Source organism: Dendropsophus ebraccatus, chromosome 12 (assembly GCF_027789765.1).
Source record: "Dendropsophus ebraccatus isolate aDenEbr1 chromosome 12, aDenEbr1.pat, whole genome shotgun sequence".
In the NCBI taxonomy this organism is placed as follows: domain Eukaryota; kingdom Metazoa; phylum Chordata; class Amphibia; order Anura; family Hylidae; genus Dendropsophus; species Dendropsophus ebraccatus.
In genome coordinates this window covers 23,035,770-23,061,199 of record NC_091465.1, presented here as the reverse complement: position 1 = coordinate 23,061,199, position 25,430 = coordinate 23,035,770, and the positions used below count along the sequence as shown (strand labels likewise).

At 44.3% G+C, this 25,430-nt stretch overlaps 1 protein-coding gene across 1 annotated transcript; it reads right to left on the bottom strand.

Moving 5' to 3' along the window:
* Positions 1-300: 300 nt before the first annotated feature.
* Positions 301-24,548, bottom strand: PPIH (peptidylprolyl isomerase H). Its single transcript, XM_069946472.1, has 10 exons — positions 24,442-24,548; positions 22,528-22,592; positions 20,172-20,195; positions 19,607-19,651; positions 18,459-18,501; positions 17,919-18,011; positions 13,737-13,824; positions 11,765-11,805; positions 2,298-2,370; positions 301-548 (listed from the first exon to the last, which is right to left on the bottom strand). The coding sequence occupies exons 1-9, from the start codon at positions 24,505-24,507 to the stop codon at positions 2,302-2,304; spliced, it is 534 nt and encodes a 177-aa protein (XP_069802573.1). The 5' UTR covers positions 24,508-24,548; the 3' UTR covers positions 301-548; positions 2,298-2,301.
* Between the last annotated feature and the right edge of the window lie 882 nt (positions 24,549-25,430).

The window sequence follows — 25,430 nt, the reverse complement described above, 5'->3', positions numbered from 1 at the left end:
CTCTTTATTCCAGCTTTGCTTTACATTGATTTAGTCGTGAAACCAGTTTTACAGCTATTTCTCGATGTCCCAGTAGCCATTTTTAAACACAGCAATGCCAGGCCACATTTTGCTTGTGCTACTGTGGCATTATGTGGATGTTACTGGGATGCGTACCACCTACCTAACCATAATACAGACCAAGTCGTGGCAGAGGGACCACACTACAGACATAATACGGTATTATGCAGGTGGTTTTAATATTATGGCTGAAAGCTGACCAGGTCCATATAAACACAAAACACAGTAAGTTTTTTTTTTTCTTTAATTAGAAAAAGATATACAAAATATATCGGATTTTAACAAGAAAACAATAAGCACGGTCGCTGCCGTTCACGACTCTGTACATGAGGTCCATTACTTCACAGCAGAGTAGTCCATCAGACAAGACGTCTCCAGAACCTCATGGAAAGCTCCCTGCATGTAGACATGGGCTGTATTCCATATATAAATATAATAGAGGCCTCTCATTCCTCCTGTGACACAAAACGAGGAGCCGGAAAGGGAATCTGCAATAATAAAAGTGACAAAGTGAATGTATATTGGTAGTAAGATCTGCAGCAGAACATACATCGGAGTCCCCCTACAATGTAAAACTACAAGTCCCATCATGCCCTGAGAGCCGCAAACTCTCTGGAACCTCCCCCAAAACCTATTAGACTTATGCTAGGGCAACACAACAAATCTGGTCGCATTAAATGAAAATCGCAATGTTGCACTGCGTCACCGCATGTAAAGATTGCCATTTAGGTTGATGCAAATTGCGGAGGTGCAGCCTGCGTCCTGTGTAGCCCTAAGCTAAGAAGGCTTTTCCTCTAAATAGTAACGGCCATAAATGTTTGATAGGATTCTTGTGGCTTATTCCTGGGGTCCCAACCCATGTTTGCATCTTGTAGAATAGAGCCAAACATGTGCAGACGCTCTCCACTATTCTCTGTGGGGGGATAGGGAAACAGATGCTTCCAACATGTGCGGCCTTGTCTCCTCTGCAGATAGGGTGAAGAGGACTCAGGATCAGGCTATAAAGGGGTTCTAAATGTTTACGGCAAAAAACTCCCCATAAGAGAGTTTTCCACCTAAATAAGGCTAATACAGGAACATGCAATGAAAAGTTGCATGAGGTGAAGTCTCCCGGAAACTGGTGACTGAAGAAATTTAAGTCTGGGGAAAAACAAGGGGGTGCGGGAACATAATCTCTACGTACCCCTTCTGTGCCCCTGCAGTGCTGCGTCACAGACTCACAGAGCGCCACTGGGCTCCATTTTCTGCCGTGTTCCGGTGTCGTCATGACTTGGTGGGAAGCGCCTGCAGTGATGTCCCGTCCCAGTTGCTGACTGGCTGAGCGGGCATCCCTGGACTGGGTCGTGACGTTGCAGGAGATCCAAGAACCGCTGTCGGTCAGTGAGCATGTGACACAGCGCTGCAGGGGCACGGGTAAATAAAGCTTCTTTATTATGTCCCCGGCCTGCAGCAGATTTTTAATTTAGCCTGGACTACTTCTTTAAGAACATTACGTATACAAAAGTATAAGACTATATTACACATGAAAGTACAGGCGTATCGCAACCAGTGAATGAGGGCCTATGGTTATGTGTCTGGTGTATGTGAAGAAAACTTTTTTCAGTGCATAGGCCTAAAATCAAGCAATCGTCCATCAAGCACTGTGTGAACAGAGCCTAAGGGTAGCTACGGTCTGCTGGCTGTCGCTCTGTGTAACAAGAGTGGCGGCAGCAGACCGACGCTATCTCCTATGGGCTCCCCGGACGGTCTAAAGTTCGTGCGGAGACCCTCACCTGCAGCTCCCTGCGCAGGGAGTTGGGAACGAGGAGCAAGCGAGCACTAACCTAACAGGTCGGCGCTCTCTTGCTCCTCCAGATCACGTCATAGGGCCCTAAATGAAAGTAGGCCAGACGTCCTTGTTACCTACAGCAACCAATCATGTTACCAAATTACATTAAACAGTGAAAGCTGAGCTGCGGTTGCTATGGCCATAGATTTTCTGTTCTTTTAGATGCCACAAATGAGGCCTAGAATAGTTTGCACACACACGTATACATATATACATCAAACAGTCTGTTGCCCCTAGCAACCAATCAGATCACAGCTTTCACTTCTCCAAGGCAGCTTTGTAAATGAGAGCTGTGCCGTGATTGGTTGCTACGAGCAACAGATAGTGTCACTGTTATGCAGTTTATACAATATATACTATATATTCATCTTGTTCCTATAATAAGTCACCATTCACATTTCCCGCTCACCTGATCACATTTCTCCACACTGGGCAATAACCACAGGAAGTTTAGGTTTATTGTTGGGGCCGGTGGGGACGTTCTGTGAAGAAAAAGAAGAAGAAGAGAAAGATGTGGGTCATGTCCTGGGGTTTACACTGCCATAAAAGCCTGGAAGTCCAGTCAGCAGCTTCATCGCTTTCATTCACTGCCCAGTTCCTGGCGCTCTCACAGTCTAGTCTGTCAGTACAAAGACACTTTACTACGGTCTCCCCGTAAGACAATGCTGATGTTTCCAGGAGTGAGACCGGCGGTATGAGGCCCGTAAACCTCCCGCGTGTCCAGTATTTTTCACATTGTGGAAAGAGATGTAACATGACAGTATATCCTAAAGCTGGTGCAGCATACAGTGTGCACCATATACATTAAATAGGGCACAAACATTTTTTTATAACTTCGTTGCTGCGATTATACAATTTAGAAGAAATAATCCAAGAAAGCCAGAAAAAAAATCATGTTAAAGGGAACCAAACATTAATATAATGCATATAAGGCTATAAGCAGCTGCTATAACGTTGTCATATCATACTTGGTTCTCCTAGGGCAGGGTAGGGAACCTTGGCTCTCCAGCGGTTGCAAAACTACAACTACATCATGCCTTGACAGCCAAATCTTAAAGGGGTAGTGCGGCGTAAAGCATTATTTCACTAAATAACACACATTACTAAGTTATACAACTTTGTAATGTGTGGTGTTTAAGTGAATGCATTTTTGCGGCCCGTGGACTAAAAATTATACAGTCCTAAAAAATTTGCGAACATGTGACTGTAGCCTCCCCTCGGATAACTCCTTTAAGAGCGGTATTCACATCTGGACAGGTTATGCTCTATCCACAAGATAGGGCGTAACATATAGATTGCTCAGAGTTCGACTGCTGGGGCTGATCGTGGGGGGGGGGGGTCCCAGAAGTCAGACTGCATGTAATCACTAAACACCCTATTACATGGGGCGATCAGAGGGAGTAATGGTCCTATTCCACGGGCCGATGGGGGCTTAATCAATATTGTAAACTGGGCCTATTACACAGCCCGATAATTGTTTAGCGAGGACTGCAGGGACATCATTACCAATGTCTTTGCAGCCCTTGTTTAAACACAATACTTTACCTAGCCATGTTGCAGGGCTTCTCCTGCGCTCCTTCTTCCTCCCGGTCCCATTTGCAGCAGCAGCTTCGGTGCGGCCTGTCTGGGCTGACAGACCGCTCAGCCAATCACTGACCACGGCGGTCCTGGCCGGTGATTGGCTGAGCGGTCTGTCGGCTCAGACTGGCCGCACTGAAGCTGTTGCTGCGCACGGGATCGGGAGGAAGAAGGAGCGCAGGAGAAGCCCTGCAACATGGCTAGGTAAAGCATGGTGCTTGTGAAATCGTCGGTTGCCCGCCGCGCATTGCTATTCCACGTAGTGATGCGCGGTCAGTGCCCGATGATTTTAGGTTTGAACCTAAATAAACAATCAGGCGATGACACAATCATGGGCTGATCGTTGTCTCTATTCCACAGAGCCGATTCGGCCGATTATCGCTCCGTGGAATAGGACCCTAAGCAGCCACTCCTATTACACGGAGCAACAGCTGCAGATCGTTGCTATTGTTGTCTTTCAACATGTTAAAAGACAACGATCAGCCAACATTGTCCATTGCCTTTTATTATATGAAGCGTTTATTGTCCGTAATGGCCGATAACTGCTTTGTGTAATAGGGCCTTTATTCCCCCATCTTCTAGATAGGGGTACATGTTATAGGCTGTAGCTCTTAAGGGTATGTTCACACATAGATAATCGCATGCTGCTCTGCACAGCATAAAATCAGCATCATATTATGTACGTGTGTACAAATGACTGTATTACAGAGCGGTGGGAATGACGCCACATACTAGTGTAGTGTAACCATTGTATTACAGCCCATTCGCCTGATTTTCTCACAGCTCAGTCTGAGGTCAGCACCCTAGTTCCTGTGTCACGCGAGGACAATAGCTGTGATTTCCCCAATTTTACCAGTTCAGACGGATTTATTCTCCTCACCCTGAGGCGCTAACACTTAGCGACCACATACAATAACCACAGCTGCTTTTATACACAGTTCTTCGATGCCAAGACTTTTTTTTTTTAATGTACATTTTAAGTTGAATAGAATCTTTATGTGTTTTAGCAGGTTCTCTCTCTTGAATAATAATTTGCTGTTATCCATATGGGGTTACTGTAAGGACAAATATAACATTCCCATCTGAGGACCTGACCTCTACAAACCAAGGCTGGTCATAATACAGGGCAATCATTCCCATTTCTCCTGCACCTCCGCTTACAGGGAAAATCTGTAATGAAGTCACACAACTTAAAGGGGTTGTTCACCCAAAAAAAAAAAAAAAAAAAAAAAAAGATTTTTAATCAACTGGTGCCAGAGATTTGTAATTTACTTTTATTGAAAAATCTCAAGTCGTCCAGTACTGCTGTATGTCCTGCAGGAAGTGGTATTCTTTCTATAGGTTTTCTATGGAAATTTGCTACTGCTCTGGACAGTTCCTGACATGGACAGCAGTGGCAGCAGAGAGCACTGTGTCAGACTGGAAAGAATATACCACTTCCTGTAGGACATACAGAAGCTGATAAGTACTGGACAACTAGAGATTTTTTTAATAGAAATAAATTAAAATCTCTGGCACTTTCTAGGACCATTTTTTTTTTTTGTGAACTACCACATTAAACTGTTACTGTCACTTTAAAAAAAACCTTTGAGCTGTCACACAGACATATGTCGGGTCTGGGTGTTCAGACTCCCACCGATCACTAGAAGCACACTGCTGAGCGCTTCACTCCCCAGCTTGCTGATCTTTATGACTTATTGCAGAAGTCAGGGGGTGAGACACTTAGCTGCACACTTCTGCTAAGCACTCAAGCCCCGGCCATTTAAAACTTTTCACACGCCTCTATGACAAGTGAAACAGTACCCATGTATCTACCAGGAATGGCACAAAAGATTGCACAATGGAAACATTTTGCAAGGTTTCTTAAGAAAAAAACAAAACAAAAAAACAACAGATTGCTACAAATATAAGATGATGAAAGAGGAGACGGCACAGCATGGCAGCCTCCCTGGTAAACACGTCCTGTAGGCTGCAGCTGGAAACTGGTTATCACCATGCTCGGAGCCAGAGGAGATGGGACCCAGGAGTACCCTCATTTACGCTATATTTATATAGAGAGGTGGATCCAAGCCAAATGACTGGAACCCTATAATTTCTCAAGTACTTGTTGATAAGTTTCATTGCCCAGTGGAACCGAGTTGCCTGCAATAAAAGGCATTAAGGAGACCAACACCTTTAACTGAACAGAAGATCTAGGAAAGTTACCACCACAAGACTTACAGATGACAGCCAATTCTTCACCCAATGTCAGTCATCTCTAATAAGGACAAGTCAAAAAAGGATGAGCATGCTTGAGGTTGGCTCATATCTAGGCCTTATGAATCCCTGGCTAGCTGCAGGATAAGCCCCTATTACACGGAGGGACATAGAGGAGCAAATGAGCGCTCGTTTGCTCCTCTTTCCCCGCTCGGCTGATATTGGCTGATAATCGTTCCGTGTAATAGTGATGATCGTTGTAAGGGAGCGCTGATCTGCTAGGTCGGCACTTGCTTATAGAGCCTATTACATGGTTCGAGAATTGTGAGGCAAAGACTGTATATATTGTTAGCCATGTCCATTCAGCCCTTGCTTTATATAGAAAATAATAAAGTTATACTTACCTGTCTTGCTGCCTGTGCCCCGAGTGATTGGCTGAGTAGCCTGTCACTTCAAGCACAGCTTTAGAAGCTTCAGAGCGGCTGCGGTGAGTGGGGAATGTGGGGAAAAGGCAGCAGGACACCAGAGGAGCCTGGACAGGTAAGTATAACCTGTATTATTTTCTTCACACTGTCATCAGCCACACATCACTATTACCATTGATGATATGCGGTCAGTGGCCGATGATTTTTTAAAAATGTTGACAGACAATGATCGGCTCCTCAACTGATTGAACTCTTTATTACCTGGAATAATATTTGTCTGAATCAGCCTGATTTGGCAGTTAGTTGGGCCCTTACAATAAAACCAGTGAGTTAAGAGCTTAGCCAATCGCTTCTCCAGCGATAAGTTGGGGTCTACATACCCAGAACCAGTCCAATTGGGCCATTGTTGCAGTCTGCACCCAGCTTCGAGTTTAAAGCGAATGTACCACTAGATACATCGATTTGTGTTTTTTACACAAACAGACAGATATTGGCGTGGGGATACCCGTGATGCAGTCTTTTTTTTGAACCACCGCACGGTTCCCACACGCGGCGCCGGTTTGTTCCCAAGCACCGGCCTGGCATGAAGTGATGATCTCTCCTCCCCTCTGTGATGCAGCTCCATTGATTCTAATGAATCCGCTCCAAAAAGGGGCGGGGGTTTCATCACATTGGAGGCCGGCGGGTCTGACCTTAGTGATTCATGCCGCGCCGGGGCTTGGGAACAGACCGGCGCCGTGCGCGGGTGTCAGGCATCATTTTATAAAAAAAAAAAAAACTGCACCACTGGCATCCACGCACCGGGGCCGATCTGTTCATGTAAAAAACACAAAGTGTTGTACCTAGTGGTACATTCGCTTTAAATACATTGTCACAAAATCATTAAAAAAACATCTATTAAATTGGGGGGGAAGAAGAAACATCTAGCCAGGTCACTTTTTATTCAAAGGTCTCAAGGTCTCAGCAGCAGCTTCGGTGTGGCCTGTCTGAGCTGACAGACCGCTCAGCCAATCACTGGCTGCGGCGGTCCTGGCCAGTGATTGGCTGCGCGCTCTGTCAGCTAAGACAGGCCACTCCGAAGCTGCTGCTGCGCGCGGGACCAGGAGGCAGAAGGAGCGCAGGAGCTTCTGAAATTGTCGGTCGGACGCTATAGCTATTCCACGGTCGGTGCCCGATGATTTTAGGTTGGAACCCAAATAAACGATTATCCGATGACACGATCATCGGCTGATCGTTGTCTCTGTTCCACAGAACGATAATCGGTCAAATCCGTGGAATAGGCCCTATGGAAAACAGTCATGTTGCAGCAAGGCATTGCTCACATCTGCATCACGGTTTTTGTTATAAATAGTGGCCATCACAGACCTGGTGTAGACTGCTATACTAGCCTCGGATACACCATGTTCATTGACAGACGTGCATTTGGTGTACAAAACTGATGTATACATACTCCTGTCCTAATAAATTACCCTCCATCTGGGTCTATCTATATATATTTTCTCTGTTGCGGCAATGGAGCATTAGGTTTCCGCCTGTAATGGGTCATGGAGGGGGGATCCTGAATGGACCTAATAGAACATCTGGATTGGGGTTGTCTTTAGGAGACAAATCCCTTTTAATACAACTCCTCTAGCTAGAAGTAATACAGACATTGCTGGTTCTGCAGAGAATTCCCACTAACTAAACAATGGGGTGGATACTAAGCGCACACTATAAGCATAGGCAGCACCTCGCCCCTTACCGCATGCTCTCCGCCAGGGCTCACTTTCTGGCATCTCCCCACCCTTCGGACTCACTACAACTAGTACTTTGGGTGTGAGGAGGAGGTCAATGGGTATGGCATTTCTGACACCGCCCGCTACCTAAACTTACTAAGATCCATCCTATAGTTGGAGGAGTCAATGACATAGCTGAATTATCACTAAATAAAGCATCTCACGGTTCTCTTCCAACAGGGAATCTCTGTTTCAAGGGGTAAATGTAGCCAAGAGGAGAAAGGAAAGGGCCCTTGTAATATTCATAACACAAGTAGTAAAAAGATGATTGGTTCCTATGGGCAATTAATTCTGAAAAATAGATTTTGGAAAGGCTATTGGTCTGAGATTGGCTTCTTTACATTAGGATAAATAAGTGTATGGGGGGCTCCCGAGACTCCACCTATAGATGATGTTGGTGCAGATAGAAGTCGGGAGTGATGGAATTTGTTCTTGGAGGGATACGTACCCCTCCCCATAGAGGACACAAAAACGTTGGGCCGTACCAAACATTCATGTGTATAGAAAGGACGGGAGAGATAACTGTAAACAGGGGTGATCTGTACAGTATTGCAGCAACAGGTGACACTAGTAGACAGATAGCACCAGTATATGACAATAGCAGCTCCCTTTGGCGTACAGTAATGTTTTACATTCATCTCAACTGGACAGGTCCTGTCTGTTGTCACCTATGTACATAGGGATTGCAATAAAGCATATCACTAAATGCAGTTAAAAACGGGTTCAGGCAAAATGGCTGCCCCCATAATGTACATACAAAAAACATGAAGAAAAAGAAAACACACACATTTTAATGAGAAAATAGAAAAATATTAGAGAAAACAAATTATGTTTCAGTGTCTGAATCTAATAAGGAAAAAAAATCTAGGCAATACATGCCCTTTAAACCTTGTTAGGTTACCTGTTTACAGAGTAAACTCTATAGTAAAAAATACTTACAGCAATGCCAATTTGTATAGTCTTGCGTTTTACTAATAACTAATAATAGTAACTGGCACTTTTTTTCAATAGTACACGCTCTGTAATAGGTTTTAGTTGTACGGACTCTGTAATAGGTTCAATTAGGCAAAAAAAAAAAGCTTCAGTCTGTACTCAAAAAGCTGTTTTCAAGCCTCTACCCACACTTCTTGTCTATGCATTTTCAGGCAACGAGGAGCAAAGTGAAGATGGGTTTGCTGAGACCATTATATCCTATGCGGAGGGGATGAATAATCAGGAAGAGCAGAGAAGAAGCTGTACAGTTTGAAGACTGTCTGGGCACATAAAACGCTGGATTCACATGCCAGAAAGGTCAGTGCTTATCTGGGAGCTCGGTGAGAGAAGATTGCAGTATTTTGTTTTGTACAGCCCTGCTTTTCTCCTCTCCATGCTCATTCATCCCCCTCTGCCCCTCCCCTCTCCATAGAGCATAATGGACACAAAATTCCTGCTTCTTCTGAAGTGAGGGGGGAGATATGAAAACTGTTTTTTTTTTGCGTACATAAGGAAACTCTTAATAAAACCTCTGCTTAATAAAACCTATAACAGGTTCCAGCTCACGACAGCCATGTGCAAGCCCGTCGCAGCCGTGAAGGGCCGCTCAGCCAATCATGGGGGGGTCTGGGTGGGTAAGCACATCTTTATTACTTTCCATACCCAATCAGTCGTTGGCCATGCATCAGCTATTACACGGAGCGACATGTGGCCGACGATTTCTTAACATGCTGAAAAACAATGATGAGCCAAAGATCAGCTGCTCTGCAGATGGTGGCCTTTATTACACAGTGCCTGGTTTAGCAGATAATAGGGCTCTTAAGTGACCCATACACCTCTGCCACTTAGAGGTTATCAGCTCAAGCTGTATACCTAGGGTACGTAATCTCTTATACAACTGCAGGATCAGACTACTCTGGGTTTGTTTGCTGTCTGTTACCATGGGAACAGAAGCTGTAGACACAATACGATAGATTTACAAAGTCGCCTCATTTCTGTTTATTTTAGATGCATTGGAAATTAGCAGCAAAGGTGAACGCAGCTGAGAAATTCAGAAGATAGCAGTGGTCTATTGCAGCAGACCATCGGTATTGTTTTAATTTAGCCTATTGAAAACAATCGGCCAACATTGTGCATGTCATCTGATCGTTGCCTTTTAAAGAGGTACTCCGGCGAAAATCTTTTTCTTCTAAGTCAGCTGGTGTAAGAAAGTTAGATAGATTTGTAAATTTACTTTTTAAAAATCTTTTAAAAATATTCCAGTACTTGTCAGCTGCTGTATGCTCTGCAGGAAATTGTGTTTTCTTTTCAGTCTGGCACAGTATGTTCTCTGCTGCCACCTCTGTCCATATCAGGAACTGTGCAGAGCAGGAGCAAATTCCCATAGAAAACCTCTCCTGCTCTGGACAGTTCCTGTCTGGGACAGAGGTGGCAGCAGCACTTTGTCAGAATGAAAAGAAAACACCACTTCCTGCAGAGCATACAGCAGCTGACAAGTACTGGAAGATTTTTAAATAGAAGTAAATTTACAAATCTATCTAACTTTCTGAAACCAGTTGATTTAAAAGAAAAAGATTTTTCCGTTTAACATGTCCTATTACACCAAGCGATTATTGGCTGTAACGGCTGATAACCACTTGGTGTAATAGGACCTTTAGGCCTGGGCTACACTGCATTTTATTGAGACTGATGGCACAAAGCTCAGTGTATTGCTTTGTACTAGAGCTCTGTAGTGTAAATCAATGGGTTCCCTTACTTTCCACACTAACCTGACTGAAGCAGACGTCTGGCTGATGATAGAATTTGCCTTTTACATAAGATAAGCAAATTCCCTCCTTGGGTAAACACAGCGGCACAGCTGGACGCACCGTGACAGAGGTGGCTTTGTTTTGTCTTGTATTCCCCCAGCAGTCAGTATGGCGGCCCTTACTCCATGCTTTGGGTTAGATGAGACAATTGCTGAGAGCAGCATAGGGCGCTAAGCTTCATAATGTCATTTTATTACAGGCCTATAATCTCGTCCTTATCTCCATTCGCTTCCTGCCCGTCCGGCATTCTAAAGTCTGTGGTCACACCCAGTGTTACTAGTAAATGATTTCTTCATTCATACGCTACATGTTGCTTTAGGGCAGGTTCACACACAGCAAGGCCTGCACGTGTGCCATGTGGGCTGCGCTGCAGACACAGTATGGATTTCAGCCCTGCTATGATGGATTTGTGGTTGTATTTCAGCTATATGTATATATACAGTGGTACCTTGGTTTAAGAGTAACTTGGTTTAAGAGCGTTTTGGTTTAAGAGCCCACAGTTTTTCAAAATTGTGACTTGGTGTAAGAGCATTGCTTTGGTTTAAGAGCTCCCTGTACTGGGCGGGAGTGCGAGTGGGGGAGGGGTATGGTCTGAATAGCGTGGTCTACAGCCCTGTACTCTGACCCAGGAAGTCTCCCTCACCTTCCAAATCATAGCAGATCCACTTTAGGCTGGGGCTTACATCAGGGGACAGGACTGTGGAGGTAATCTCTCCATAGCTGTAACCCCTCTCTCCCCGGACAGAGAGCGCTGCATGTATGTGCCCACATCTGCCCTGCTCATTCCTCCATGCTCCCTGCAGTCTGTCCTTGTGTTTTCCATCCTCTCCATTACTGTACAGTAACTTATAATATCACAAATTCAGCTGCTTCTCATTGTTTGTTTCATTAGTTTTACATGTTATTCAGAATAAAAAATCATTACTTTTGGGGTGTGGAACCAATTGTTTGCATTTCAATCATTTCTTATAGGAAAAATTCCTTTGGTTTAAGAGTGGATTTGGATTACAAGCGCAGTCCCGGAACGAATTATGCTCGTAATCCAAGGCACCACTGTATATACATACACACACTCACATACATACATATACATATATATTATGACAAGGAACATGGAATTACCTCAATTTTTCTCATTACTAGAAGTCCATCGATGACTTTACCTGAAGAAAAAAAAACATCATTAAAACATAATCTAACCAGTACTGAATACATTCTTGAAGCAGCTACTTAAAGCAACTGTACCAGCAGGTACGTTGCTTTAAGATTTCAACATCATTAGACCAGGGCTGGCACGGGGATGCTGGTGCCGCTGTCCTTTTTTTTGAACGGCGGCCCAGTTCGCATGGTCTATTCCTGGTCATCAGCCCGAAGCACTTTAGGCGGGTCGGCCCACCCTCACTGGGAGGAAACACCCTCCCCTCTGTAATGCAGCTCTATTGGGCCAGTGACCGGGAATAGACCGCTGCTGTGCACAGGAACTGGGCCGCGGTTAAAGAAAAGGACTGCAGCACTGACATTCTGGTGCCGGCACCGGTCTATTGATGTTAAAATCTTAAAGCAGTGTACCTACTGTAACATTTACTTTAAAGGGGATCTCTGATATTATTCCTAAGTGGCAACTTATTCCATTATTCTTTAAAGGGGTACTCCAGAGAATTTTTTTTCTTACCAATTAACTGGTGTCAGAAAGTTATACAGATTTGTAATTTACTTCTATTTAAGTACTTCCAGTACTTATCAGCTACTGTTTAATCCCCGGCCGCGCGGCAGGGAGAGGGGTGGCAGGTAGTCATCTGGGCAGCTCCCTGCCCGTTTCCAGTCACCTCATTCTCCCTGTCAGCAAGATCGGCGGGGATAAGTGACAGGCAGGGAGGCCTGTTACTGGCGTGTCTCCCTGTCAATCATCCCCGCAGAGCGCGCTGACAGGCAGAGAGAGGTGACTGTACACAGGCGGGGAGCCACCCAGATGACTACCTCCCCGCCATGGGATTAAACTTTATTTTCTAGGGTATAATGCTGACGCCGCGAGCTGCACAGGAACTTTATACAGTGCTCCAGGAAACCAAATTAGCCCAAGCTGATTGGTTCCCTTCAAAGAGTCACTGGCATTAAAAATAACTTTTGATATGTCATCATTGATTGCAGTGGGTCTCACTGCTGCGATCAGAAAATATAGCCCCCCCCCCCCCCATCAAACACTAGGGGTTAAGTGTTAGAGGCTGGAATACTCCTTTAGGGTGCGTTCACACCTACAGGATCCGCAGCAGATTAGATGGTGCAGATTTGATGCTGTGTTCAGTTATTTATATGAAATCTGCTGCGGATCTGCTGCGAATCCGCAGCAGAAAATAAGCTGCAGATCCGGTAAGTGTGAACGTACCCTTAAAGGGGTAAAAACAAAAACAATTTTCTTTCAAATCAACTAGTGCCACTAATTTGTAACTTACTTTTATTAAAAATCTCCAGTACTTATCTCCAATCTTCCAGTACTTATCAGCTGCTGTATGCCTAGCAGGAAGTGGTGTATTCTTTCCAATCTGGAGAGCAGGAGAGGTTTTCTATGTGGATTTGCTGCTGCTCTGGACAGTTCCTGACATGGACAGAGGTGGCAGCAGAGAGCACTGTGTCAGACTGGAAAGAAAACACCACTTCCTGCAGGACATACAGCAGCTGATAACTACTGGAAGACTGAAGATTTTTTTAATAGAAGTTAATTACGATTACATTTTTAAGTTTTAATAGAATTATGTAGTTGCTTAATAAGATGGATGTCTAGCCAGTCTTGGCAGGGCTGGGGGCAGATCTTCACTTTTATGATTCCACCAATGGTGTACAGTCAGGTTGAGGTTACATTCTTGTGGAGAAGTAATCTGGATGAAGGCCATAGAGTAAGGATTATGATAACCAGTGTACTATACACCATAATATTAGAGCTTAGCCCTAATCTCACATGAAGCCTCCGCACATGGCCATGAAGAGATAACAACAGCTGTATTGTAGGATCTGCCTTACAACCCAGGCCTTTGTTCCAGATCTTAGGAGAATGTAATGTGTTTGTGTGGTCTGAGCTATTGTGTAACCCAACACTCACCAAAAACCACATGCTTCCCGTCCAGCCAATCACACTTAGAGCAAGTGATAAAAAATTGGCAGCCGTTCGTCCCGGGGCCGCTGTTGGCCTGCAGAGGAAAACACAGGGCATGTTTACATATAGTGCAGAGACATCAGCAGAAAGGACAAAGGCAACCCATGTTATTAAAGGGGTCCGAACCCCAAAGGCAGCAGCTTGTACGCCATACTGCCACAGGTCACGGGGACCAGTAACACAGGGTTTATGGATCAGGACTGGATATGAGACCTAATATACTGATCACTGGGGCAGGGATCCTGCTGGGCATTCAGTGAACCCCTCCCCCAGCTAACATGTCTGATAACAAAAACAGTAGAAACAGGATCAGATATTAGATTTAGGGCTCCTTAAAGGGGTACTCCGGCGAAAATCTTTTTGTTGCAATTCAACTGGTTTTCAGAAAATTATATAGATTTGTAATTTACTTCTATTTAAAAATCTCCAGTCTTCCATTACTTATCAGCTGCTGTATGCCTTGCAGGAAGTGGTGTATTCTTTCCAGTCTGACACAGTGCTCTCTGCTGTCCAGAGGAGTAGCAAATCCCCATAGCAAACCTTTCCTGCTTTTGATGCAACTTAAATATGATGTTGTAATTTTGACATTTATTATATGACAATTTAATAAAATGATTGAAACAGAAAACTTCTCGGACAGAGGTGGCAGCGGAGAGCACTGTGTCAGACTGGAAAGAATACACCACTTCCTGCAGGGCATACAGCAGCTGATAGGTGTGGGAAGACTTGAGATTTTTACATAGAAGTAAATTACAAATCTATATAAATTTCTGACACTAGCTGATTTGAAAGAAATAGATTTTCACCAGAGTACCCCTATAAAGCAGAAGTACTATCATGTATATTGCTTTTTTTTTTTTTAAATGCCGCCCAATTCCTGCGTTCGGCACCATTCTTTTGTGGTGCACTGGCCTGGCTCTATGTACTGGGGACAGGCCTGTAGCCCCCCAGTGGGATCATATCTCCTCCCCTATATGACATGGCTCCATTAGAATTCATTGAGAATGAATCATTCAACATAAAAACTAGATTTAAACAATAAGATCATCTCTTAGGGCCCTATTACACGCAACAATAATCATCCAAATCGGCCCTATCAGGCCGATTATCGCTCCGTGTAATAAACACAACGATCAGCTGATGACAACAATCATCGACTAAGAGTTGATACAGGTTTGGACCTATAATTGTCGGTCGTCGACCGCGCATCGCTACGTGTCATAGCGGTTTGCGGCCGGCGGCTGACTATTTCCAAACTGTATACATTACCTATCCATGGTCCAGGGCTCCTCTGGCGCTCTGCTTCTCCCCGGGTACCGCGCGCTGCAGCTCCAGAGCGGCCTGTCTTAGCTAACAGGCCACTCAGCCAATCACAGACCAGGACCACCGCGGTCAGTGATTAGCTGAGTGGCCTGTTAGCGGAGACAGGCCGCTCTGAAGCTGGAGCGTGCAGGACCCGAGGAGAAGCAGAGCGCAAGAGGAGCCCTGCAGCCTAGATAGGTAATGTATACAGTTTAAGCAAGGGCTGCAAAGACATCGATAACGATGTCCATGCAGCCCTTGTTAAACGATTATCGGGCCCTGTAATCTGATCTAGCAGATCAGCGCTCGTTTACAGTTATTATCGGACCCCCATCGGCCCTTAGGGCCCTATTCCACGGGACAATTATTGTTCAGATTATCGTTAAATCGTTCGAATCTAAGCGTTAATTGTTAAACGATTAACGACCAAACGAGAAATCACTGATAGCTAAATAAGACCTGGACCTATTTTTATCGTTGCTCGTTCACATTGAATAAGAAGTCGTTCGGTCGTTCGCAGTAGCGATGAACGCAATAGCGACGACAAGACGACCGCAAGAATGATCATATGCAACGATTATCGTTCCATGTAAATGGATGAACGATTTCAAGGTCTTTCGCAATAGCGGTCGTTTGGATCGTTTATCGCTAACAATTATGCGAACGATAATCGTCCCGTGGAATAGGGCCCTTAGTGAGTAGAGAAAGTGTTAAGTAGGTCCAGCCAGGGTCTTGTAGACTAATCGTATGCAAACATCTGTATGCAAGAAACTGGCATTAGCACACAGTGTGTATGGATACCTGAGAACAGGCCTGATTACTTTCCTTGCACCCAGCAGGTGGTCCGGGAACCAAGGAGAGCCCCTACTGTGAGTCAAAACAATCCTTATGGTCTTCAGGCTTCAGCTAGTCTGCCTATCTGCCTATTTACCATAGAAGGTACTAAGGAAATGCAATATATATTATCATGACTGCAAGAGCAGAAATCACAGCGCTTCAAAGGAGAGAGCAGCATGAAAATAAAAAGGTGGCTACAATGCTGGAAGTGAGAGACGCTCCACTGAAATGCAGAGATCTCTTCAATGCATCATCCTGTATGGAAATGTACAGGACACAACATTGGGCTCTATGGATCCCAGGGAAATGCAGACATATCTGCTCATGTCACATCATGTTGGGGCACAGAAACCTGGTATAGGCCAGCAACCCGTCAAAAAGGTATGCCCACCTATAGCAGCAAGGTGTACTCAGAAGGTGACGCTTAAGGTGGTGAAGCTATTGCCCTTCAGTACTGAGAAGCTAAAGGTGCCCCCACACCTTCAAAAATTGTCGGCTTCTCTTCTCCCCTTACACATGAACATTCGGCAAGTTCAAGCATGGGGAAGTAGGGGTAAACTACATTGAGACAGCTCTGGTAGCGGCTTATCTCTCTGAGAACAAAGGGGTCAGGCAGTGAAATTCCACCACACCTGATCCCTAACATAATGCAAGAATTGTGCCAACCCTGTATGTCTCACACTTTAGGGTGGTATTACACGGGCCGATGGGGGCCCGATAATACCTGTAAACGAGCAGCGATCTGCTAGATGTCCTTACCGATGTCCTTGCTGCCCTTGTTTAAACTACATACATTACCTATCCACGCTCCAGGGCTGCAATGTGCGGGACCCAGGGAGAAGCAGAGCGCAGGAAGAGCCCTGGACCATAGATAGGTAATGTATGCAGTTTAAGTAAGGGCTGCAAGGACATCGGTAACTATGTCCATGCAGCCCTTGTTAAACGATTATCGGGCCGTGTAATAGGCCCAGTAAACGAGCATCGATCTAGCAGATCGGCGCTCGTTTACAGTTATCAGACCCCCATCGGGCCATGTAATAGTACTTTTATTCCTTTAATACAGCAATCTCCAGTCTGTAGCTCTCCAACCGCTGCAAAGCTACAACCCTCAGCAAATGAACCAACCTTGAATGGTCATTTATTATACATCTCAATAGTGACACCTACAGTCTGAAAGAAGCTACTGCATTTATGAAGAGAAAATGAATCTTAAGCATGTAAAAAACTACTCACAGGGTGAGCGATCCATCCTCGCTTTTTATTGTTCAAATGCCATGTCTAGAAATAACTATGGTGGTGTGACATCTCTAGTACTGGATCATGTTATTGCCAGAGACAACATGGTAATACAAGAAACCTACAAGGGTTACAGTTACTTTCTATCTCCTAGTCATTTGCAGAAAGTGGCAAAAATATTAAATTTTATACACGATTAAAATGATTATTTCCTCTAAATTTAATTCTATGTTTAGAAGCCTATTAAATGGGTTGTCCAGCAAATATATTTTTCTTTAAAATCAACTGACGTCAGAAAGTTATACAGATTTGTAATTTACTTCTATTTAAAAATCTCAAGTCTTCCCATACTTATCAGCTGCTGTATGTCCTGCAGGAAATGTTTTCTTTTCAGTCTGACACAGTGCTCTCTGCTGCCACCTCTGTCTGTGTCAGGAACTGTCCAGAGCAGTAGTAAATCCCCATAGAAAACCTCTCCTGCTCTGGACAGTTCCCAACACGGACAGAGGTGGCAGCAGAGAGCACTGTGTCAGACTGAAAAGAATACACTACTTCCTGCAGATCATACAGCAGCTGATAAGTTTGGGAAAACTGGAGATTTTTAAATAGAAGTAAATTACAAATATAACTTTCTGAAACCAGTTGATTTGTAAGAAAAAGATTTTTGCTGGACAACCCATTTAATATATCAGCCAATACAATGTACATATGTCAGGTATACCTCCTCCTTATTCACATGACCACAGTACATACCATGGAGAGCAGACCGGGTGCCGAGTGCTTCAGCTTGAAGTTCTCATCTGTAAACGGTCCTCTGTAAATGCTGGCCACCCCTGTGCCGTCACCCTGCAGGGAAACCATCAGAACATTATAATATACAGTGCAGGTCCTGAATATAACTATAACTGTGTCTATATACAATTCTCATTCAACTATCAACATGCCCTAAATAGCCTACAAATGGACTGTGCATGCTTATATTCCCATCCTCTATGCTACTAGTCTAGTAGTTCTATCATAACCATGTACCAGGAAGCCCAGGATGAGCATTGCTATAGATGCTACCTAGACTGCAGTGTAATATCATGCAGGAAGAAGAGAATCTGAATGTAAGGATTAGATGGCTGGTCAGAGGATATTGGTGATCTATACTTGATCGGGTATACGTAAGCATATCCTTTAGTGAAATGAAATACAGCCACATCTCTACATCCACAATCCCGGCCTGACCGCTGATCTAATAACCTGACAGATTCACACGAGCAGGAGCCATGGCCACCACAGGGAACTTACATTGACAAAGTCTCCTCCTTGGATCATGAAGTCTTTTATTACCCTGCAGGGATGAACAGAGAGAATACAGTATAGGAATAAGGAGAGAAATGATAAGTCACTAATCCACAGCCTTGCATAGGGTCTCTACAGGGACCGATCTGTTCACTTATCACTACAGTGCTTGCTCCTGGGGCCAGGTTATGACATTATATTAGGCATTTCTTCTCTCACCATGACATGTACACTACAAGCATGTAATGCCTGTACTGTCAAGACAACCTCCCCACCCACTATTCAGTAGAGGGCTGCTGGCAGTTTTCCATACAGGCCCCCTGTCCAGCACTGGCTGTTAGGGGCAGGTTTATGGCAGCCATGGCCTGTATATTTGGAGGTTAGGAGAGACTAGTGGGGATTGTGTCAATCACCAAATTACTGAATGTTTATGGCTGGCACGGATGGGCCCCTACGACCTGTCTATCCTTAGGATAGATTGGGGTCCTATTGCCAATACCCCCCCCCCCCCCCAATCAGGACACTAAGAGGGAGATTTATCAAACATGGTGTAAAGTGAAACTGGCCCAGTTGCCCCTAGCAACCAATCAGATTCCACCTTTTATTCCTCACAGACTCTTTTGGAAATGAAAGGTGGAATCTGATTGGTTGCTAGGGGCAACTGAGCCAGTTTCATATTACAACATGTTTGATCAATCTCCACTTTAGAGTGCCACATCTTCTTTATATGTATACAAAGACACAGAAGATCCTCTGTATGGAAAATACGCTTGGCACAATAGCTTAGTTTCACTTCCCTTCATGTTGCAGATCACCAGGGTACTGGGGTCAGGCCCACACCATGGAGACTGTCAAAAAAGACACTTATGGTGTAAAGTGAAACTGGCTCACTTGCTCCCGGAAACCAATCAGATTCCACCTTTCATTTTCCAAAGAGTCTGTGAGGAATGAAAGGTGGAATCTGATTGGTTGCTAGGGGCAACTGAGCCAGTCTCACTTTACACCATGTTGGATAAACCTCCCCCAGAGGGTTCAGACTATGTTGTCAAACCTGAATATTTTGCCAGATTAACAGTATTTACAGACCATTCTTGTTGAGCAGATCAAATCTAATAGGTATCAGACACATACAGACATTCTGGCCAGGCACATACCTGTGAAAGGTGCTTCCTTTATACCCAATCGGAACGCCATCTTTTCTGTAACATAAAGTGATATACGTTTACCATTGTGTTTACAGTCTAATATAAAGACCAATACATAACCAATAATCTCAACAAGCACACATAGCCTGAACCCAAACCTGGCCAAGTGCCGCTATCATTGACGGAACCGAAGATGGTATTATCTATATGGCAATGTGCACATTACATCTTTTAGGCCATAACATGGGAGTTTTATGGCTGAAAAGAGGAAAACTTAAAAAAAAACAGCAACAGTGCTGAATTCAATATGACTCTTTGTATAAAATTTTTTAGCCATAGTCAGGTCTCCTTTCAGCTATTTCTGGATTTTGCCTGATAACATGGGACCTATTTTGGGCTGTAAATTGCCCTAATAACATCCTACCTGTAGATTTTGGGCGCACAGATTGTCTTAAAATTCATTCCCCCCTCCCCCGATGCAAATGTGAATGAGAAGTATCTGGTGAATATCTATTCTATAAGATACATGACAGACATGATACACATTGGTGGATGAGAGATTTCTGATACAAACCTGAACTCTCCGGTGCAGAACTGCCTGAAAAAGATAATGGAAGAAATGACTTCTGTTAAAGGGTCAAAGTCAATAATCAAAGCTTAGTCACATCTATTCATTTATGTTGTTGGTTTATTATATATTGTCTTGCTAGATATATATGCAGGCCTCATACAGTAAGTAAGCTGCTGTATGGGTCTATAATACACATGCAAACTACAGAGGTATAACAGGAAAATACCATATCTATATGTATAGGTCACCGGTATGACATCTGTATTACTGTACAGTAAATTCTGATAAGCGTCTTCTGTACAGAGATCCATTTGTAATCTGATCCCTCTCCATAGACTTCATGGGCATATACTATCAACAAACTGATAAAAGTAAGCGTGCACATACAGCATATACAGTGACGCCGATACAGCCATGTGAATAGCCCTATAGACTAAGGGTCCTATTACACGGAGCGATTTTTAACGATTAACGACTGCAAACGAGATTGTTTATCCTCAACCTGAAATCATTCACCATATTACACATACGTTACAATGATCGTTATTGTGATCGTTACTATGATCGTTTCCTCCATCTGATCCCAGCAAAACAATGAACAATGTGCAATTACACCGAACGATTAGTAAAAAAAATGCGGAACTTGAGCGAACGTATGTGGAATTACAGCGAAAGATTACTGATAATTTAAGATTCAGATCTAAATCAACAATCAACCACATACAAACGATTTTTCGATCGTTGCCTGCAACTCCACAGAACGATTATCGTTTAAATTCGAACGATATAACGATTTTTCGCACGATAATCGTCCCGTGTAATAGGACCCTAAGGGCCCCTATTACAAGAGACGATTATTGTGCAAATTATCATTATATTGTTCGAATTTAAATGATAATCGTTTCGCGTAACAATCACGACCAACGAAAAAGCGTTCATTTCTGACACTAAAATCATCGCTAATTGTTCACTGCAATTCCACATTCGGTCACTAATCGTTCAGTGTAATTGCACATCGTTCCTTCATTTGCTGGGATCAGATGGAATAAACGATTGAAGTAACTGTCGTAGCTCGCGACTATCGTTCTGTGTAATATGGGGAACGATTTCAAGACAACCATAAACAATCTAATGTACTGAGCTTATTACACTGCTCAATGATTGTTTAGCAAAGGCTGTGTATAGATTGTTAGTGATGTCTGTGCAGTCCTTGGCCTAAGTTGTTATACCTTACCTCTCTATGCTCCCAGTCTTCTCCTGCCCTCTTTTTTCACTCCTTGCACCATTGCTGTAGCGTCAGATTGGGACCAGTGATTGACTGAGCAGCATGTGAGCTCAAACAGGTCACTCTGAAGTCGCATCCACAGCGCTGGGAGGGAAAGCAGAGTGCAGGAGAAGACTGGGAGTGTGGAGAGATAATGTATGAACAATTTATTCAATCATCAGCCATGCATTGCTAATACATGCAGCGATGCGTGGTCGACGGCCGATGATTTTAGGTCTGGGCCTAAAGATATGATCAGCCAATAATCGTCTCATCAGCTGACTGTTGTCTCTATCACACGAAACAACTATCGGACAAATCAGCCTGATTCTGCCGATAATTTCTCTGTGTATTAGGGCCCTTAGCGTCCCATTACACAGAGCGATTGTTAACGGTTAACGATAAATGATCGCAAACGAGATTGTTTATCGTTAACCTGAAATCGTTCACCATATTACAAAGAACGATGGTCGTTAGTTAGATTCATTACTATGATCGTTTATTCCTTCTCATCCCAGCAAAACAATGAACAATGCGCAATTACACTGAACGATTAGCGGAAAAATTCGGAACTGGAGCGAATGAATGTGGAATTACAGCGAACGATTAGCAATAATTTTAGTTTCAGATCTAAATCAACGATCAATGACATACGAATGATTTTTCGTTCATTGCCTGCAATTACACAGAACAATTATTCTTTAAATTCAAACGACATAGCGATTTTTTCCACGATAAATGTCCCAGGTAATAGGGCCCTAACATTATCTCCATGTCACAGCTGAAATAAAAACACAATAAACGCTTGTGTGGATTTTGACTTATGGAGATACTGTACCCTGGAAGCAATGGGGGAGATTTATTAAACATGGTGTAAAGTGAAACTGGCTCAGTTGCCCCTAGCAACCAATCAGATTCCACTTTTCATTCCTCAGATTTTTTGGGGAAAATGAAAGGTGGAATCTGATTGGTTGCTAGGGGCAACTGAGCCCGTTTCACTTTACCATGTTTGATAAATCTCCCCCAATGTTTCTAGAGGTGACAACAATCTGACTAAGCATGCACGTATAATCCGTCATATATAAGAAATTATACCTGAAATTTTCTGCTGTTTTTGGTACAACATCTGCAAAAAGCTCTATCTTCATTCGCCCGACTTCCTGGATTAGAAAAGATATAACACATCACTACAGCATAATATAAAGTAATGTGATATATAGAGAACATAATAGATCTGTACATCTGCTCTCTATATCAGGTCTCCCTGGGAAACATCCAATAGAGACCATGTCAGTCCCATGCAATAGATGTAATACTAGGGCAGGGGTCCTCAACTGGCAGACCGCGGTCCAGCTGTCCGGACCCCTGCTGCAGCTAAGTATAATTTCCCAGAATCACGTATAAAATCTAACTTTTATTAGATATGCATTAAAAGTAAAAAATATATTAAAACAAGTGTTCTACACATATGAAATAGGCACTTTACAACAGATGTTACCTGTATACTGAGCAGTGCTGCTCCCTTCTGCATAGTAACTATGAGCGCTCATAGTTACCGTGCAGCAGCAGCACTGACCGAGAGGGAGCCATTGGCTCCCTCCCTGTCAGTCACTCTTGTGGCTGCAGCGGTCACAAGAGGCCTCTCTGTCCTGCCTCTGGTGCTAGCACTCGAGTGACGTCACTGGAGAGCCGGCACCAGGACAAGGGGAGAGCGGCCTCTTATGACTGCTGCAGTGCGGCCACAGGAGGGGAAGAGAAGAGGAGACGCCCGGACCCAGGTAAGTATATGTGTTTTTTTTTAATGTTATATGGGAGGGGGAGCACAGGGGGTCTATATACTACTGGGGGAGCGCACGGGGGGGGGGGGGCTACATACTACTGGGGGAGCACACAGGGGCGCTACATACTACTGGGGGAGCGCACAGGGGGGCTACATACTACTGGGGGAGTGCACAGGGGGTCTATATACTACTGGGGGACCACACAGGGGTCTATATACTACTGGGGGACCACACAGGGGTTTATATACTACTGGGGGGGCTACATACTACTGGGGGAGCGCACAGGGGGGCTACATACTACTGGGGGAGTGCACAGGGGGACTATATACTACTGGGGGACCACACAGGGGTCTATATACTACTGGGGGGGCTACATACTACTGGGGGAGCGCACAGGGGTCTATATACTACTGAGGAGTGCACAGGGGTCTATATACTACTGGGGGAGCTATATACTACTGATGTTCAGCTCGGACCTTCACCTGACAATAGACCCCGGTAAGTGAACCTTCACTAAAAGTTGTTGAGTACCCCTGTACTAGGGTATCACTGCATATACCACTGACTGCAGACTGTAAGTCTGTAAATCCTACAATAAATGACCACTAGTGTTAGACCAGTACTGACTTATGTGCTTGTTCACACAGAGGGGAAATTCATCAATATAGGAGGCCAGATCACACCACAGCAGGGGAGACTTGGGGCATGTTCACACTGTGTGTTTTTAACATGCAGTTTTTGTTTTGACAGGTGACGTCATTGCCAGACACGGGAATTCACCAATCATAACGCAACAAATAAAGGTATGACTTATAACAACCAATCAGGTTGAAGCTTTCATTACAATCAAATCTGAGCCAATAAGAACTAAAACCAGTTGCTATGGGCAACGGCTCCATTCCTTATTTGTAGAACTTTGAGTAAACTACTGAGCCCCGCCCATTTTCCCAACATAACTAATTGTGATAGGTCAGGAAAAGGAGGCGGGGCCCTTGTGTGCTGCTACTTGTAGTTCTCCCCCGCAATAGATAAATAAATGAATTAAGGCCCCCCCTTCCAAGTGTTTACTATTATTCCCTATATTATATAGAAGAGATTACTGCAGTCTGAGGAGCACACGTGTCGCTAAGGGGCACATGGGTAACAGCACCGCAGCATTGCCGTTATTACAGAGGGCTCCCGGGGCCAGCACTCCGCTGCGTCTACTGCTGCTTGTCCAGAATATTACCTGCCCCCCGATACTGATATCGAAGAACACGATAGGATTGTTGGTGTTGGAAGCCGGTACCGCCATTTCTGACTCGGGCACAAGAGGAAGTGTACCGCTTACATGACGTCACTTCCTGCAGAACGCCTGACAGGTTCTGCGCACGCGCGGGTTTTGCTGAGAGGGTGGAGCCGGCGAGGACACGTGGTCGGCGGCCGGTCAGGTGACGGGCTCCTTCTGTACTACACACAGAGCTGGAACCTAGTGGAAATTTTGACTTTTTAGGGCATATTCACACTGGTTATTCGCGTATGGAGGTTGTGACGTCAGTTGTTGCCACAGGCTGTTAATAATTGAATAGATACATTGCATTTACTTCTATGGAATCCCGGCCAGAGTGTATACACACTGTATACACACTGTATACACTCCCGCCGGGATTCCTTGTGGCTGCATCGAAAACTGACACATCAGGTTTGTGCGGCCGCTATTCATTGAATAAGGGCCGCACAAGACTGACAGAGCAATGTAAAGTACGGCTCCGGACGCACTTTACATTGTCGGCTAAGGTGATTTGGAATGTGGGCAGACCCGAATGCACCCGCATTCCAGATCAGATTGAAATAAGGTTCATCTGCAGTACCGGCCGGGATGAACTTCGTTGACACTGGCCATTCTGTGGCACGGCCGGTGTCATACACAGTGTGAACCTGGCCTTAGGTTGGGTTCACACTGCGTTTTTGCATTTAACAGATCCGTTGATGGGGAAAAAAACAGATGCACTTGTGTGCACCTGTTAGGATCCGTTTTTCGATTGACTATCAGTGTTTTAAAAAAAACGGATGAAAACAAATCTTTTTGTTTGTTTGTTTTCAATACGCTAAAACAATCATGTTTTTGTGTACGTTAAAAGTAACCATTTAAAAACCGGATCCATTCAACGGACAACAAAAAGCAGTGTGAAACCGCCCTTAGGGTTTACATATACTGTATTTGCAGCGGATTTCACG